We start from the raw sequence: 18,689 nt of genomic DNA, 5'->3' as shown, positions 1-18,689 counted from the left end.
TTTGAGCCTTGGTCACCCAGAAATCAAGTTATGAAGATGTTGTCCAGGAGAGATAAGATTAGTTCAAAATCATTTTTTAATTAATACAAAATATTCAAGTTTGTGAATTTTAATCACACAATTTGCTACATTATAACTACTAGATCACATAAACTAAATGGATAGACATTAAATTAAACTGAATGATATTAATAGACTTTTCTTTCTCACATATTTCATTTATAAACTAGTATCTGAAGTGAATTCTAACATTTTATTAACTGTAGGCCTGCAGTCAAGGATCTCCTGAAAAGAAAAATCAGTTTAGCTGAACTTGATACATTAATCTACAGTAACTGACATATTACTTCAACTCCATCTGTGCACAGGTGAATTCACTAGTAGGTGTAACAGTGATCAGTTGAAGGAACCAATTACAAGTTGAATACCACACCTGATGAATGGTGTTCTTATTGGTACAGTCTGAGAGTAGGTTGACCCTCAATCATGCAGATTACGACCACCTGAATGATGAATGTGTGCTGTGTGATACCTGTTTGACGTTGCCTAATGAAGACTTATGTTAGATCAAAATTTTGCTCTATTAAATTTGTTGGACCTGTCACTACAGTGTACAGATCTTGTATTTCTTTGCCTAGAAAGCAACATATCCACTGAAAAAATAACTGAGTTTATGCTATATAAAAATGTCTGCCTTTGTATCCAGAGGGATTGTAAAGTAAGTCCAGTGTGCCTCCATTCTGTTTCTTATAAATCTCTAAACAGTTCTTGCCTTTCATATCCTGACTGCAGAGATGTAAAATGCTTAAAATATGAAGTGGATTGCCACATGATATCCGGACATTTCTTAATAGAACTTTTGGTCTCACAGATTCTTTGTTTAGGAGGTATTGATTTAAAAAAAAATCCAATAAACGGGAAGTCAAACACGCATTTTATCATTATCCATTGATCTGAATGACATGTTTATAATATCACTGACAGATTAACAGGTTTCTTGTATGAGTATGCCAGCTCATTACAGCACATCTTCAGTAAAGGCTTTAGGAGAGTTTGCTTTGTGGTTTCTTTTGTCTTGTAATATGCACAAGTCAGGGAGTGGAGAAAGGAAGGAGGCAGGGTGCAGTGAGAGAGAAAGGAATCTAAGTATATCATGACATACAGACGAGGACTGAGAAGGAGGAGGAAGAAAAGAGTTAAGTGAAAAAATGAAAGGAGTAGGGAACAGACGGGGGGAGGATGAAACTGGGATTGAGACACATTAAGATCCATGACATTCTTCTAGAGCGTGCATTTATGCAGACGGAAGGGGATAATAATTTCTTCTCAACACTGATGTCACTGTCTCTGTATGTCACCTCCTCACATTTTGTAATACATCTTGAATCCTCCCTTGGGATTCATGCCTGCTAAACACTTTGGAGAAAAAATACAATTATTCTGTCAAAAAAAATACATCAAAAAGAAGAATATAATATTACACAAGGCAGAAGTAATGAACTAATACAGGAGGGTTAGGATTGAAGGAAAGGAATGAGAAGACAAAAAAATCCCATTATGTCACTGAATTAGTCAGCAAGCATGCGAGCAGCCTGTTATTTGGAAACAAGGTGAGTTAGAATTGACTTGAGGGGAGCTTTAACAAGGTCCCCTGGGAATGTCAAGTGTAAGAAAAATGTGTATGACAGCAACATTATGCAATGACCCAGGTGTTATGTGCACCTATGGCCACTAGATGGCTGTAGCACACAGTGGGACCATAAACACACAGCTTGTACATGACTTCCATGCTGATAAGGTGATATTTTCAGTGAGAGGAGGAGAGGCTCTCGCTGACCGGTGTAAGGAGTGAAAGGGACATGTTATGTTAAACATGGTTATCTCTGGATGAAGGCCAACATACAGACAGCTTCCTCTGGTAAAGATCAGAGTTGGAGAGCATAGTTGGCTTTAAGTCAAATACTACACATACCACACCTCAGTAAAAACAGTCATTTATTCTGAATTTAACTTTACTCTCATTGCAGAAAAGAGCAGAACAGTTTATTTATTAGTTGATTTAATGTAAAGCTTCCTGGAAAAACTGAATGCAATGAAATGGTTTGAGCAGACAAAATCACTTTAAGTCACTTAATTCAACTTTAACCACACTCCATTTGTGGCTGTTTCTCTTAAAAATTCAGATTTTGTGGGCGCAAAAGCAGACAGACTTGCAACTAATGTAGCCTAATAAATGTATCTGGGCAAATATGTTAGCAAAGAATTCCTACATCCAGGAAAGCCAGCGTTTAGAGTGAGCCGCATGTAAATGTGGTTGTAGGTTTGAAGTGCATACAGTAGTGTTTTGCTTCTATTGAATGCTCAGTGAAGCTTTCTTAAGCATGAGGATTTTCAAACAGACAAACTTAATGGAGCACATACATTTCAGTTTGTACCCACTGTATTTTTGAATCCACAAGGTTACAGTGTATAGTAAGAACTATTGTTTCTGTTTTTTTGGCTAAAGTGGATTAATCACTTTAAAAGCCTTGATCAACTCCAGAATAACTGGAATAATCAATATTAGGTCTACTACCATCCTGAATGTTCCAAAGCATATTTTTGTGTGACTGTTTTTATATTAATTTTTATATTATGAATATAAATAACTGCACAGTGATGTCATTTGCAGTCACACTCATGAATACATCACCTGTACTTCACCTAAAGCCAAATGTTTTCCCCCCTTCTTCTGAAATGTCCATGCAGGCGAGGATATCAGATATATCAAATTTATATTTTCTGTCAAATCTACAGTGTTGCTGTTTACTCAGCAGGACATAGCGAAGAGCAGCAGCAGAGAAATGCTGTATGAGGCCACTGATCGTCCCTATAAGGTGAGTCAAAATGGTTTTGGTGAGTTTTCCTCGAGCGCCACCAAGTCACGTCAAAAACATTTAATTACAGAGCCCAAAACTGCATATTTATCTCAGAGGGCTTCACAGTTTGTACAACATGGCAACTTTTACAGGCCACAGTGCCTAACCACTGCATGCTGCTGCACAGACACAAGAGAAGCAAATGGGATGCCAAGAGAGGATGAAGCAGTAAGTTACAGGCAACACACACAATGTAGGAACACTTATGAAACAAGGTTATTTTTATATGTAAGCAAGAAATATCACACGCTAATGTGGAGATTGACACAAAAGGTAGGCAACACATTCATGCTCCTGCCAGGATGAACCCTCATTTAATTTCCCTCCATCAGCGCCACCATCTGGACGAATCATCTGGCACGCAAGATCATCTGTGATCCATGATTGGCATGAAAGTTACAAAGTTATAATTGGAATATTCACCTAATTCATTATTATTTCTGTTTGACAATAATATAAATTCTTTAAAATCACAAGACACATAATGTCTTGCTAATAAAGGTCAATGGATTGAATTGAGAGAGAGAGAGAGAGAGAGAGAGAGAGCGACAGAGAGAGAGAGGGAGGGGAGGCACTGGGGGAGAGGGAGGGAGGTAGAGAGACCCTGGCGGACAGCAGCAGAGAGGTTGGACCGGGAACAATAGAGAGGAACGAAGCCAGCCCTGAAACACCAAACACCAACAAACCGAGAGGGGCGAGAGAAAGAAAGAAAGCCAGAGAGGGGGGATGGAGGGAGAGAGAGGTAAACGGAGAACATGTGAGGAATAAAGACGCGAGGATTTTCCGGACCGGAGGGCTTTATTTCTCTCTTTCTTTCTTTGTCGGTTGGATTGTATTGAACCGGATTCCGGTATGAACCCTGCAGAAGCGGCCGAGGAGGCGCCCAGCGACCCCGACACTGATGCCTTCTACAAAACAGGTAGGAAGACGGAGAGGAGCGGCTGCAAAATCAGCACAAAAAAAAAAAAAAAAAAAAAAGCATCATAACTGTGGCCAATGTCACCAACAGCCGTCTGAACACGCACATGAAACCAAGTGAACATCAGCAGAAATGTGCAGAAAATCAGCAGAGATGTGCTGGAAATGACACAGGCTGTGGCAGATGGAAGCCAAACAAGGGATCCTTACAATTCAGCTCAAAATAACGTTCAATTCTGCTCTCAGTGTTAATATTTGATGGTTTTTTATATGGATTTATAGTGTGTGTGTGTGTGTGTGTGTGTGTGTGTGTGAGTGAGTGTGTGTAATAGTGTGAGCTCATGTGTCTGATGCTGATGGTCTCTAGCTACAAAAGAAAGAAGAATCCCGGGGGAACCACATCAAATCAGCTGCTGGAAATCTGTTCAATATGCTACTAAATGACGTTTTATGTAGTACTGTCCAAGCTTTAATCAGCATTGCAGACTGTGTGTGTGTGTGTGTGTGTGTGTGTGTGTGTGTGTGTGTGTGTGTGTCACTGTCTCTCAAATTGATCCATTTTTCATTTAGATTTTTTTTAAAAAGCAGAGGGTGATTGATCATGGTGGTAAAACCGACCTAAAAATGGTGTAAATGGAGTTGATATGGTCCGTATAGTGAGGAATAATTAATGGAGAATATTGGTGTGTCAGGGTGATAGTGTGTGCCTGACACTTCATACAAAACATAAGCATACACAACTGGGGCTGCAACTGACAATTATGTCATCATTGATCCATCTATAAACTGATTGATAGTCTTCATCTTCAAATTGGGGTCTTCAAACTGCTTTTTTTAGTCTTTCCAATGACCAAAGAATATTTCTTACTCACAGTACTATAAGATACACAAGCAGCATTGCTTTGGAGGATCGGAAACCAGGGTATACTGATTGACTGAAGAACTAATTTGAATTTTTTTCATTATTGATCAATCCAGCAAGTATTCTCTTGAATAATCGATTCAGTGTGGTCCAGAAAATGTCAGTAAATTGTGAAGGATGTCTACCCCAAGCTTCTAGAGCCCATCATTAGTCTTCAAACGTCTTGTTTTGTCTAGCCAGCCCAAAAGCCAACTATGATTTCTGTTATCATCATATTTTAGTGTAAAAACCATAAAATACTCACATCTGCAAGAACTGTGAATTTGCTCAAAGATGTGCTAAAACATTTAAAAATGATTGCAGATTAATTATCTGCTGATCAACTAATTGATTAATTGACTAATTATTGCAGCTCTAGTTTCATTGACCAGCGTTGGCACCAGCTATTTTTAAATAGCTGAATTGTATGAGTGTGTGTGTCAGTGTGTGTTGGATACTGTCAAATTAGGGTTAAATAATGGACATACTGTAAGCATAGATACAGAGATTTAGGGCTTTCTCAGGTTATACGGATTGGAGCGTGTGTGTGTGTGTGTGTGTGTGTGTGTGTGTGTGTGTGTGATTGACAGGGAGAGGGAGAAAGAGAGAAAAACTAATAAAATTTGTTTGATCAATATAGCAAACTGGTGAAATATTGGTGACATGTTTGTTTGACCACATTCACACACTCTCGCACACATACACACACAGTATGCAGCATTGCTTGGAGAGGGACACACCCTGACTCTTTCTGTCAGTGTAATTCCGTTCAATAACTTTATTATGAGCAATCCTGCCAAGGGAGTTTATTAAATCAAACACACACTCAAAAACACTCTATGAGACACTCCGTGTATTGTATAGAGTAACAGGGGTTCCATGTGTGATCTTCTGCTCTTCAGTTTTCCCATAATATTACATGACTGTCAGCTGGAACGCTTCCAGCAGATGGACGTGGAAATCCCGCTGGTTGACTCATCAGTACAAACAATGAGAAGCTGTGCTGAAAAAGGTCTGATTCATTGTCATAAAGCCAAAGGTACAACAATTGTGAGAAAAAAAGATAACTGTGTCCCAGAGAGCACTGAAGGAAGAAACAACCAGTTATCAAGCTGAACACTGTTGCCATGCTGTTGATGGATTTTGAATCAATCCAGACTTTGATTTTAGATAAGTTCAACACGTATGGTCCAGTATGTTGCTCTTGTATCATTGGTCCAGGTGCTTTCTCCATAGCAAAATCCAATGAGGCTGATGGGTATTGAAGAATTTCAATAGTGCTATGCAACAGAAGCAAACAGAGAAAAATAGTCCCAATTCCTCAATCTATAATGTGTGTGAAATAATGTCATGTGAGACGATGTACAGTATTTCTCAATGGCTGAGAAACAGACCTACTGAAGGGAAATTCAGGTCTTTTTCGTCTGCTGGAGTGCACATATCTGCTCTGTACATCACTAGTCTTGTGTTTTCCTTTGAGAAATAAGTCAGAAACCAAAATTATTTGAATTGATGTTCCATCATCTGCTTGGGTAGCTGGACTCCTTATTTCCTACAGAAAATCAAATCTTGCACAAAACAATAATGTCATGTTCAGAGCAGACGGTCACACTAAGCCTGATAGCATCCTGCTACACAACGAACGAGACTCTGAACAACAACAACCCACATTAGCTTTCCTGTTAAACCGTCCTTCTTATCTATCTTACAAACATGAACATAGGTCTTGTGCTGCACCGTCGCTTGTTGAAAGAGCCACCAAACTAACTAGATACCTCATTAGCTGCTCAGCCGCCGCACATGAAACAGCATGATGACATACCTACGAATGGCACTTCAGTCTGGTTAGATGCAGGTTTTTGTACTGCAAAGAGGCATGATTTAATGTGATGTCAGTTGGGCTTTAAAGGTAGTAGAAAGGTGCATTCATGATCCATCAAATAGACTGAGAAAAAGGACATTCAGAAGTGAGTGTTCGTCAAACTGATGTTGGACACTTTGGAATCCACAGAGCTATCATATTCACCTCATCCTTTCCACAGTGCCTGTGTTGTACTGTTTGTTTTGGAGGTTTGATTTCCTGACAAAATAGCTTGTTACCACAGTGCTGAAAAGAAACATGAGGCTCCATAAAACGTTTTATCACACGTCTAAAGAAAGGATAATGTCTCCACACTTGGTGCGTGGTGAGACTTAAAACTCAGATCTCTCACAGCATACCCTCCTCTCCTTCCCCGATTCTAACGTGACAGGAAAAAAGAAAGGGAAAAACTAGTTTTTCTAGAGTTTTTGATTTTGTATCACAAATATTGTGCCTACAGTCTGGGTTCAGACACCAGCCACTGCCAGCATGGTGCCTTAATCAATAGTGTTTGCTTTGCCGTTTTGCTTGAGGTAGAGAAAACTATTCACATACAATAGCAAAAGTCATTATTTTTGTTGACAGATGCAATGCTGTACAGTGTTCTAAAGAGCTGTAAAGAACAAAACGGGGTTGCGCCCTGCACTCATAAAATGTCTTTTATACAGAAAAACTGGGTTGACTCTGGATCACTTCTTCATATCTTTAACCAATTCCACAGTATTGAGCATCTGCCAGTACTGATACATATTTGATAGCGTGCTAAGCTGTTAATAAGCCAGTCGTACATCACTTTGCATGTTTCTCACATAAAATAAAATCCTTCTTTTTAATCAACATTCAACCATTGCTGCCTTAATAGATTCCCTCTTGTGGAGCTCTCCTTGCAAAGTCGAACCTGAGTCTCTCCAGAGTGCTGTCAGACTTAGTAATGACATAGGGTGCATGTTTTGACTCCATGCTGACTTTTCTTCTTGATGGTTTTTGTTGCGTTGTCATATTCCTTTAAATGACACTGCTGCAAATGTTTAATCAAATTTGTGGGACTGGAGGTTTCAAGCACTGATTCAAAACTGATGTTGCACATGTTGCATTCTATTGTCTTACTCTTGACTTCCTTCATAATGACATAATATAATGTCACAATAACTTTAATTGCTTTTAATGGTAATAAATGGTCTGTTTCTAGTACGATTCAGCAATTTGAACTTTAATCTGGAAAAGACTAGACACTGCACAATACATAGAAAGACTTTCACCAACAGTCAGAAAGGAGAGCATGTTCAGAGACAGGACAGTACTGTGGATGGTTGGTTTATGTTTACAGCATAAATACATTACAAGAAGTTCAGTATTAGATAAAGTCCATTCAGCGATTACATGATTTGCATGTGTCTCTGTATCAAAGCAAAAACAGAACTCCCTCAAGAAAACACTTGTACCTTGATAGTTAATGCTGGGATTTGTGCAGAAGAGGTGAAAAAAATGGGCTTTGGACACTTGAGTTGGATAAGATGTTAGAGGAGACACAAGGACACTAAACTCTACAGGGAATGACAGAGGAGAGGGACGTTCACAACAGTGAAATGAACTTCAGCTGAGCAGTGGTTCTGCACTGAAACCTGATCAACTGGATAACTAAATAACTCCCAATTCAACATTTTTAAATTCAAACTCATCAGAGCTATAACCATTTTAACAATTGAAATGTGTTTCACCACTTTAACAGGCTGACAACTGATGATTAAAGCAGTTTTCTTTTTTTCCAAAATGAGGTGAAAAGCTTCCAATTGACTTTTATTCATTTTGCATTAAATGTAGATTGTGTGGTGATGTTCCCTTTTACTGCATGTATCTGAGGCACTTTGTGTGTCTTGACAAAGCAAAGGTTGTCTACTTGAGTTTTGTGTCTATGGGCAACGACAGTAACAGAGTGAAGATGAAATACTAAATGCAAATTAGCCTCTTTTCTCATCTTAAGAAATCAGAAGCCTAGAAATGAAAAAAAGAACAGAAGAAGAGTCAGAATACATACTAGTGCACATCCTCTGCCAGGCTGCAGTCTGAAAACATAGTCACACAGGAAAGTGCAGGCGGCACGGCAGCTCCATGTTATGCTAATCAGTGGTTTATAAATAGGATCCAAAATGATCAGACAGAAACAGGAAGTGACACACATGCATTCATACCTACACACATGCAATCAGCGTTCAACATCTTGTTTAGAGTGTTTATCACGCAACTGACGCCAGCTGTCTGTCAATAACTGCTGTTGTTGCTACGCTACTGGGATAATTGTAAAGCATCCCTTTTTGGTTATTGAAATAACAGGCGTTAACAAATAGAAGTTAGTGATGTCATACTGGTCGGTGTTGTTGGTAACAGGTGAAGCACAGCAACTCCTCACCCAGGCATGCTGGGAGATTAAGACTGCCTTCACACCAAGTGTCTTCATGGCTGGAAGCGGAAGCCAAAGTGCCAGAATGCCAGGACTGCCAGCTTTCTCCTAGATGCTGCCTCTGATGAATCTTCTCCATACAATCCATTCCAAAAGGCCTGTCGCTTGAAATGCAAAGTTAATAAGTCTTTTTTTTGTTGTTTTTGTTTTCCAGAGCATATGCTTCTCAATGTCACTGGCGTTAACAGCATAATCTCAAGAGACTGAATCCCAGTGTGTGTTCATATTCCAGCAGTGAGGTGCGAAGCGAGCGCTCGCTGTGTGCATGAACAGGTGATTAGAGTGAATTTTCTCTGCTAATCTGCTGAATGCCATGAGTAATGTCTGTAGCCATGGCAATTTTCAGCACAGACATAAGATGGTGGCTTCGTCGCTTCTGCTCAGGGTGAAGTTTTTACACCTGGCAATTTCAGTAAGACTGCAAGACGACTGCAGTTGAACTGCAGGCGATAATAGGGCAGGTTTCTGGTTTGCACCGAACTACGAACTGATTGAAGCCATTCCACAGTTCAGACTGCAAAATGTCAGCGTGCCATCTGATGTTGCCATGTGCAAGCTGTAGCTGTAAGGTACATAGAATCTACCTGTAAGTTTAAGGTTGTCACTTTGGGTGTAGAAAGTTGCTGGCAGTCTTAACTTTACCGTGTGAATGGATCAGGATTTGGTACTGGAATAGAAATAGCTGCAGTGTGATGTATTTCCCATCAACAGAGCTGCCTGAGGATTTCACTTTGAGCAGAAACCTCATTTCAACCTCAAAGCTTCAGTACGCTTCAAACGAAGTGCCTGTCAGGTCGTCTAACGGCATCAGACGGGGGAATTGGGAGGAGGTTACATTCAATGAATTTAAGGCAGAATTTGAACTTCTCCCAAGGTCCCAAGGTTTTTCATTTTTTGCACAATGCACAGTGTTCTTTCCTGTCTGACGGTGTGTTAAGACACACGGCAAAACTTTGCTTTTTTTGCAAGAATGTGACTGCTGGACATGATGCCTGTGTTGATTTGCTTCAAACAACCATTATATCAACTGTACAGATGATAGCTGTAAGCTAGCTGGTAAAAGATGCAACAACTGTGTGCGTGGAGTATGTTTGTGTGTTTGTGTTCAGCTCAGTCTCTGACTGTTCTCAGAACTCACCAGGTTTCCCAGTTCCTTCTGTCATCTCTCCCTTTTCTGCTCATCTCTGTATGTCTATAAAGCAGATTCGTAAAGCCCCAGGATAAGCAAAAATTCTTTGCTCAGGTTGAAACATTTTGAACCCAGAACACATGGTAACACAACATGAAGGCCTGCGAGGAGAGATGTGCAAAAGCATGGATTGTTATCCATATTTGCACGATTTTTCATGTAGACAGAAGATGTGCAAAAGCCGCAGAGTTCTTGGAAAGAATTCAGAGGCAGTGAAATGTAGCCAGGAGGAGGAACTGCATGATGGTAAACTTTTGGTCCCTCATTTAGTCTTTGCCGTTTAGAGTATGTATAAACACCAAGGTTGCATGACATGATAGGTCATACTAAGCAGTTAATTTGAAGCATACTGGATATCCATATTTGTCCTATTTCACCTTGAGGAGGGATTTCTTTTCACCCTGACAAGACCTAATTTTATGAGAAACCTCAATTCACTCTCACAAGAGACTGCATCTAACCCTGATGGACCCTAATTCATCATGATAAGACCTCAAATGTAACATAAATAAACCTATTTTTTCCCTAAAAACATACATAATTTGACTCTGAGAACAGACCTCATTTCACCATTAGTTCTTCTATCTGAAGTTAGTTTCTCCTCTGAACGAAATAAATGAACAATTCAAGGTGTTGACGTCAGAATTTTAAATTTTTTTTAAATCAGCTGAGCTGGATTTTAAACCCAGTTGTTAGGGTATGGGCACGTGTGTTTGTGTTGGCAGGACATCTAAGAGCAATTTTGGCCTGTGAATGGAAGTGGCTAAGCTTATGTGTATGACTGTGTGTTTGAGTGCTTTGTGAACAGACACATTACATGGATGAATGACCTGTAATCCATTCATTCACTCAGATTCAGGCACTGCTTCCTCCAGGCTTAGAGCAGATTAACCTGCAATATAAACACTCAAAATCAGACAGTGGGAGGGAAATACAGTCTGGATAAATTGTAATAATGATGTTAGACAATATCTAATCAGATGTGTCAATTAAAATGACTGAGTTTATGCAAACGGATTAACGCTAATGATAAAGACTGTTGTTTAAATACAGCCTAATGAGTCACACTCACAATAATCACACTCAGTAACACCAGTCGGACTAATACTAATCCACCAGTATTGCCACCACTTACACTGATACATCTGATCATTTGCTGCTATGAATACATATTAACTGACTTAATTCACTACATTTAATTCACTCAAGATCTTCTGTCCTCTCTGTGTGTAGATGCACAATTAAGCAGCGAGCTAAATATACAACAAGGATTGAAAACAGGAGTTTTTACTGGATGCAGAACAAATTCAGTGATTGCAAATCAGAAACAGATGAAATACCGTAAATAGTTAGGCACACTAAGAGTACTGTAAAAACAAAATAGAAACAAGAAAACTGGATACACAGACTGTCAGATTAGATATGTCGTTGTATCCCAAGTGAAAGGAAAACATTAGGTTGATATAGAAAGTACTACATAGTAAACAACCAAGTAAATGTATGCATATAGTCCAGAATAGTAAAAGTAGAAAGGGCAAAATATATAGGCTACTCAATAAATTAGACGGTAGCGTTAAATGGTAAAAAATGTACCAAAACCATCATGAGGTGTGTCACGCTGCTTTGACACCTCTACTCCAACCTTGTTTGGATTTTGAAGTGATGAATGACAACCCAGCAACCAAAGGTGTTTTTTCTGCAGCCGAAAAAGAGAAAGACAGAGAGAGAGGCAACGGGTTGGTAGAGAGAACAAAGCAATGACTGACAGAAGTAAAACGTTACTCTCAAGCAGGAATACATAACCACCAGACACTCAACAGATGATTTACTGTAGAAAAATATGCTCTTGGTATCATTTTCCTCCTCTTTATTTCTCCTTTTTATTCATTCATTACATTCAACCAATGCAGCAGTAATGTTAAATACAAGGAACAACAGGAAATCTCTGCTGGTTCTGTGGTGTTGACATTTCTAATCTGAAGGCTGCAGTGCACCAAAGGAGCATCAAATGAGGCGTGTCAGTTATCACTTTGAGTGTGTTTGGGCCTTTAGCAACAAATGGGTATCAAAGGCAATCCCCAAAGTGGATATTTAAGTGTTTTTGACATCCATCACTCATCTCTCTCACAGATACACAGCCATTAGATTAAAATGTATCTGTTGACACAACCACCTCTACAAGATACATAGTATTAGTAGTAGAGTCAAAAGCTCAGTTTAAATCATTCATATTTCCCACTCTTTATTTGTTGCGAATTAAATCTATAATGACTGATCTGATAACGTCCCACCGTTTCGCCATTAGAGGGTGGGGGAAGTAAAATCCATTAATCAATAAATGATAAATGAATAGAGCAATGCAGTTCTCTCTCAGTGTATACTCCTCATGGAGCTTAGACTACTAGTGTAAGGGGCTAGTTTGGTCAACACTGAGCAAAAAAAAAAAAAAAAAAAGTCACAAAATAGCTATAAGAATGAGATCACCTACAGATAATCAGGTGATCAGGTGACATAACATCTGAAGGACCCCAGACTGAGCCCACAAACATCAGGTCTGGTTGGGTTCTTCTGTAATTCCCTCAGACATGCATTTTTTCAGGGTTGGTGCATTCATTTTATTTATTTATTTGTTTCTCCAGAACATGACATGTTTGCGTTTGCTGTCTGCGGTCCATCAAATAACAGAAAATAACAAAAGTAAAACTTGAATGTGACAGAATTCTTTGGCTGATGTTCCAGCTCCCATCTATAAATAGTGAACCATAAAAAACCCCCAGAATCTATCACATTGTGCTGAGTCGGCTGTCACTAAATCTCGTGTAACTGAAGCTAGTTCTCCAACAAGACGAGCCTGGTATGCAATCTAAAGTTTCTACATCTATACAGCGCTACTTCCATTACATGCTGCATTCAAATTGTTTTCGTTCAGTTCCTGGTGCCTTTATTCATCCAGGCCATGGAGTCAACTGTAAACCATCATGTCATGCATGCAGTTCACAGCAGGGACATAGCAGTACCATCTGTGAATATTGTGTTATTAAAATGTAATTTCTCAAAGCAGCTTTGGTATGGAGCTAATCCTCACACTTGTACGATTTGTCAGTTAACAGAATGTACATGGGGGTTTTGAGTCTGGTGAACATACTGTCAGTAGAAGCATAATGTAGTTTCTTATATACAACTACTAGTAGTAGCCATGATAGTCATACTTTGTTCAGTCACAGTTATTCAGCTAAGCCTGGATAAGCCCTCAAACAAAACTTAATTTGATTCTGTACAACTTACAAACTAAACTAACATCTACTTAGCCAAAAGTGGACATTTTACAGGTCTATATTTTTTAATCTGGGACTCTACTGAAATATCTTAGCGTGATTTACATTTCAAAAACCCCTTATTTATCTTATATTGACACATTATGTAGCCTCTTAGTTCAGCCTCTGTATGAAACTGGCCGTTTTAGCTCCTGTCTCTTTAAGTCCCTCCCACTGAGCCAGCTCTGGTCTGTTTGGTCAACTCCTGGAAACTGCCCCAGAGGCTATGTACTGTAAACAGATCATGTAGCAAAGCAGGATTTCACTACTTTGTCACATTCTTTACTTGAAATGTCAAGTCAAATGCATCTGTACATGTTGAAGCCTGAATCTGATCTGAAACATGAGATTGTGCAATACAAAATTATTGGCAAGATAGAAAAAAGTGTCTCAAATGAAGTGTTCAGAGCAGGTTGAAGGCCTGGTTTTTGACTTCCAGGGTCAATTTCTACATACACTGACCTCAAGTTTTGAAAGTTTGACCATATTTAACAGACTGACATTCCATATCATAACAATATAGAAACAACAGAATATCACATTAAAGCATAATATGTCTACTTTAATACTGTCTAGTTAGGTTCACATCTTGTTCATGTAGCAACATAAATTCTAAAGTGTGTTCCAAACAGACAACTCTGGCAGTGGGACAGTTGGACCACTAGTCTGGTTAGCCCCTGGATGTACAACTCAAAATCAGGGCTGGAAGAGCCTCAAAAATCTATCAAAAAATAGATATATTGTTTGGAAGTGTTATGGGTCCCCAGTAACTAACAGAGACATTACACAAAGTGAGGAACAAATGAAATCTGTGTGCCATATGACTGAATACGGAAACAGTCAAACACGCCACATCATTTATGACAACCACTGAAATTTGTTTGCTACAGGATGCGTTGCGGTTTTACAGAAGGGGGAAACAGGAGGGGTAGGAGGGAAGGACGGTGTGGCAGTATCCATTCGTGGTACCTCAAATTTTGTAGAGAGTTAGATGTTCCCCCCCATGCTTCCAGTCCTTATGCTAAGCTAAGCTAACTGTCTCCAGGCTCCAGCTTCATGTAGAACAGACTGAGAGTGGTATCAATCTTCTTGTCCATCTATTCCTCAGTTCAATTACATGTCAAAGGTCATATTATGGTTATTATGAATATGCTGCACTAAATTTACAGTATAAATTGTTGAAGTGTTCTGTTCCTTTAAATGAGGCCTCAGTCCTTAGTCATGGTGAGGATACTTGGGGGGAGGAGCTACACATCTATTATTGACGAATGTGTTAGTGTGTGTGTGTGTGTGTGTGTGTGTGTGTGTTTGTGTGTGTGTGTGTGTGTGTGTGTGAGATAGAGAGAGACATAGACAGAGAGGGTCTCTCACCCCTGCTGTCATCACAAACAATAAGATGCTGCTGCTGAGGAGAGAGACAGGGATTCCCTCCTTCCCTCCCTTTCGCGCTCTCTTTGTCTCTCACACACCCAGTGTCAAGAACAGTGGCAGATGGGTGTGAAGAATGAAGTGTGTGTGTGTGTGTGTGTGTGTGTGTGTGTGTGTGTGTGTGTGTGTGTGTGTGTGTGTGTGTGTGTGTGTGTATGTTGGGGTGACAGACAGGAACAGAGAGAAGGAGAGAAGGGCATCTTAAGTGGATTAGCCCTTATTACCCACCAGGGGACAAACCAGAGAGAGAGAGAAAAAGAGAAGGAGAGAAGGGGCGTTAAATAGATAAATACAAAGAAAGGATTTCCTCTTCTCCTCCTCCTCCTCCTCCTCTCCTTCTTTTTGTCTCCTCCCTCCTTAAAAGCTTTCTTTGGACAGCTGCAGCCATATGGTGCGTTCGTGTGTGCGTGTGTTAGTGTAATGAGCATCCGTTTTGACTATCATTGATCACAAAGACATTTTACAGACATGTATGTGAGTATGTGTGTTACTGATTAGTGGAGCTGGCTAATAGACTTAGATGTTATTAACAGTGGGCAGGTGTTTGCCTTTTGTCTTTGTCTGTTTGTGAGACAGACAGAAAGCTTTTATCCTGATTGACAGAGCAACACAGAGCATCAAAAGCCACAGATCCTCAGTTAAATGAAGTGGAAATAAAGAATTCAATTTATTTGAAATATTACTCCTAATTGAGTTTTTTTTAGCATTATAGCAAGTGAAGAATGTTTATTTCTATAGCCTAAAATGACTGACTGTGTCAGAAGGCTTTACAATTGATATTACATACTGTGTGACCCTCTCCAACCTCACAAACAACCTATAATATAAAGGGAGACAGAATAATAGTATTAAGCAAATGAATTACATAAAATTAAAATATTAAGTTGAATACAACATGATAAAATGTAATTTCCACTGCCTTTATAAACAAAACACACACATTCAAACATTAAACTTTAATTGGTTAAAATCCTTTTTTATTCTAGGTGGTATTCATAAATACTAATAATATATTAAAGGATGTTTCACACAAAATACTGAAATAAAATGAGACCGCAATTTTGGCATATTAAGTACCACATTAACTGTAATTGCTAGATAGTGTCTTCAGGAATGGTTCCTACTGTGTCAGTGGGGAAACCTCCAATTTCTCTGTCGAAATAACATCAGTAATATCATCTGTGTCTTTGTAGAGATATTTAAATATTTTGACATTATTACAAAAACCATGGGGCCACTGAGATCTTCTGAATGATTAGATTAAACCTGTTTTCACAGCCACACTGAGGATTGTCTGAACAATGCACTAAACGCCATAAACCCAAAAGACTCATAAAGTTGGAACAATACAATAACAGTAATAACTATCTGGCTCCATCCTCTTTTCCCAAATCTGCAGTAGCCGATAAAGACGACAGGAAGTGATACATCCAAACCTCGGGCTTTAAACCATCCCCTCTTCCACAATCTTTATCTGCTGTCTGTGTAGACGCTGTGTAGTTTTTGTTGTTTTTCAAATCCTGTGAAGTAGATTTAATGTTTGCCAGTGAAATAATAATAAGTGTTTCATATTTTTATAGGACTGGTTTGCTGCTTTTCAGTTGGCCATTATCATTGATTTAAATATATGTAAAGCAGGTGTACCAGAGCCCTGCACACAGCATAATTGGCAAAAACTGAAAGTAAAACAGGTCAGAATTGTTTATAACTCGTGGAGAGCGTATTTGTATATGGATACTGGATGTGTTTTAGGTTTTATGTTAACAGGTCGGTTCCAGCAATGATTTAGAGATTCTGGCAATTGTTGGGTATTTGGTTGGTTCAGTGAGTGCAGGGAGGGTATATGTTTGCAAAAATTAAGCTTTTAGTAGAAAGACAGTTATTATTCTGATTGATTATTCTGGTATTTAAACTACCTTTTGCCCCTTTGCTGTCATTGCTACTGTACTACTTCACGCCTCCACCACCGTACTACCACTAATGTCAAGGCTCCTTGAAATTGCTTCAGTCCACTTGAATAAATTGATCTAATTGATGTGTTTGTATTGAATAAAGCATCTGCAATAGTCCTCACTAGTGGTGTCTTTCCAGATATAACTGGATCTGTACAGGACTCGGCTCCGATTGGTCTGTTGTGGTCCATATTTTAGTTCAAATGACCCTCATAGATGTGCATAATGAGAAGCGGCAGATTTCATCTTAAGGTCCCCTGAGAGGCTCAGCTCAAGATAACTGCCCAATCAGAATAGAGTTCTCCCCGTTACCCAGTCATCCCCGTGGTCCGTCCTCGACCAATCGAAGCCTGAGCAGGGCTGTCAGAAAAACACACAAACACAGTCACACACACTCACTCTTAATAGGGCTTCCTTAGAGATCACCAGCATGCTTGACCCTAAGTAATTACTCAAGACCACTCATTTGTGTGTGTGTGTGTGTGTGTGTGTGTCAGAGAGAGTGTGTGAGATACAGAGGGAGAGAAATGGCTCCCCTGTGGCTGGCTGAACTGTCAGAGAGCAGATAAGAATCCTGAGAGAGAGCCAGTCAGACCTGTGCACCATTTTATTGAGCTTTCTTCATCTCTTATTGATCTCTTTGTCTCGGCCCCCTTTAAGCCGAACAATATCACATTGACTGGTTTTATGTTCGCTATATTTTACCGCTGAAGCGATTTGTCAGTTAATTGACTAGCTGATGGAAAGAAAATGACAATTTATTGCTTTCTGGTTTTCCAACATGAGGATTCACGGCTTTTCTCTGATTCATGTAATTGTAAATCAAACTGGATTTTTGTCGTGTTTTACCGAATTATTCAAACATTAAGCAGTCTGGTGACAACACTGTGAAACTGTGATGGGCATTTGTGCGGTGCCTGTGTCTTATATTGGACATACTCATTGGGACATTAATTTGATTGGGAAAAGAGGCTGTGCGTGACTTGATAATAACAGCAAGTGTTCATTGCAATCCTGCCTTGAGATGAGAAAACAGATGTTGGCCAGAGAACAGCAACTACATATAAACACAGTGAAAGATCCAGAGGTTTGAAAGGGACCAAGGAGACTGTCTTCCCAAAAATGATGAGAACAAATGAGAAAATCAGATCACGTGAATATATAGCGACAAAGTCCACGTAAGGACAAGGTAGGGGTGGAAAGACAGGTCATCTAAACATCAGGAGATTGGTGTTTGTTTCCAATTTCTATGTGTTGTTCTAGAATGTGTGGACCACCAAAAGATTTTGTTGTTCAATTTGGACTTTTAGAGACCAACGAAAAACGTTTTATGATGTGACAAGGCTATGATTAGTGTTTGATTAGGTTTCAGCAAAAACAACTTGGCTATGGTTAGGGAAAGATTATAGTTTTGGTTAAAATGACTACTTCTGCGGGGGGCCTTTGACATCGATGGTTACAATAGTGACAACGTGGTTATGGCTAGGGAATGGTCATGGTAATGGTTACAAGAAAACAATGTTGACTGTTGGTTGGAAACAGAAAATAAACTCCAATCTCTTGTGTTAAAGTCAGATGTTTTGTTGACCTACCAATCCACCCAACATCTGTGGACTTCTTAATGTGACACTGCCTTCTGTTGACTCGTCGTAATTCCTGTGAGTGCTAGAGGGCTTCATTCATTGGATGTAAACTGCTTTTTTTTGGGTCATTTGATGAAACGATGAATGTTTTCATTTTTCTTGGGAGG

General features: G+C 39.3%; 1 protein-coding gene across 1 annotated transcript in view; it reads left to right on the top strand.

The window, feature by feature from the left end:
* Nucleotides 1–3,770: 3,770 nt before the first annotated feature.
* The window catches only part of kalrna (kalirin RhoGEF kinase a), a 136,272-nt gene continuing 121,353 nt past the window's right edge, over nucleotides 3,771–18,689 (top strand). Inside the window, exon 1 of the mRNA XM_053328288.1 lies at nucleotides 3,771–3,837. Coding sequence (XP_053184263.1) covers nucleotides 3,771–3,837 — 67 coding nt within the window. The remainder of the gene's footprint in view (nucleotides 3,838–18,689) is intronic.

The sequence above is a fragment of the Scomber japonicus genome, chromosome 11 (assembly GCF_027409825.1).
Source record: "Scomber japonicus isolate fScoJap1 chromosome 11, fScoJap1.pri, whole genome shotgun sequence".
NCBI lineage: Eukaryota > Metazoa > Chordata > Actinopteri > Scombriformes > Scombridae > Scomber > Scomber japonicus.
This window is presented reverse-complemented; position numbering and strand designations above follow the sequence as displayed.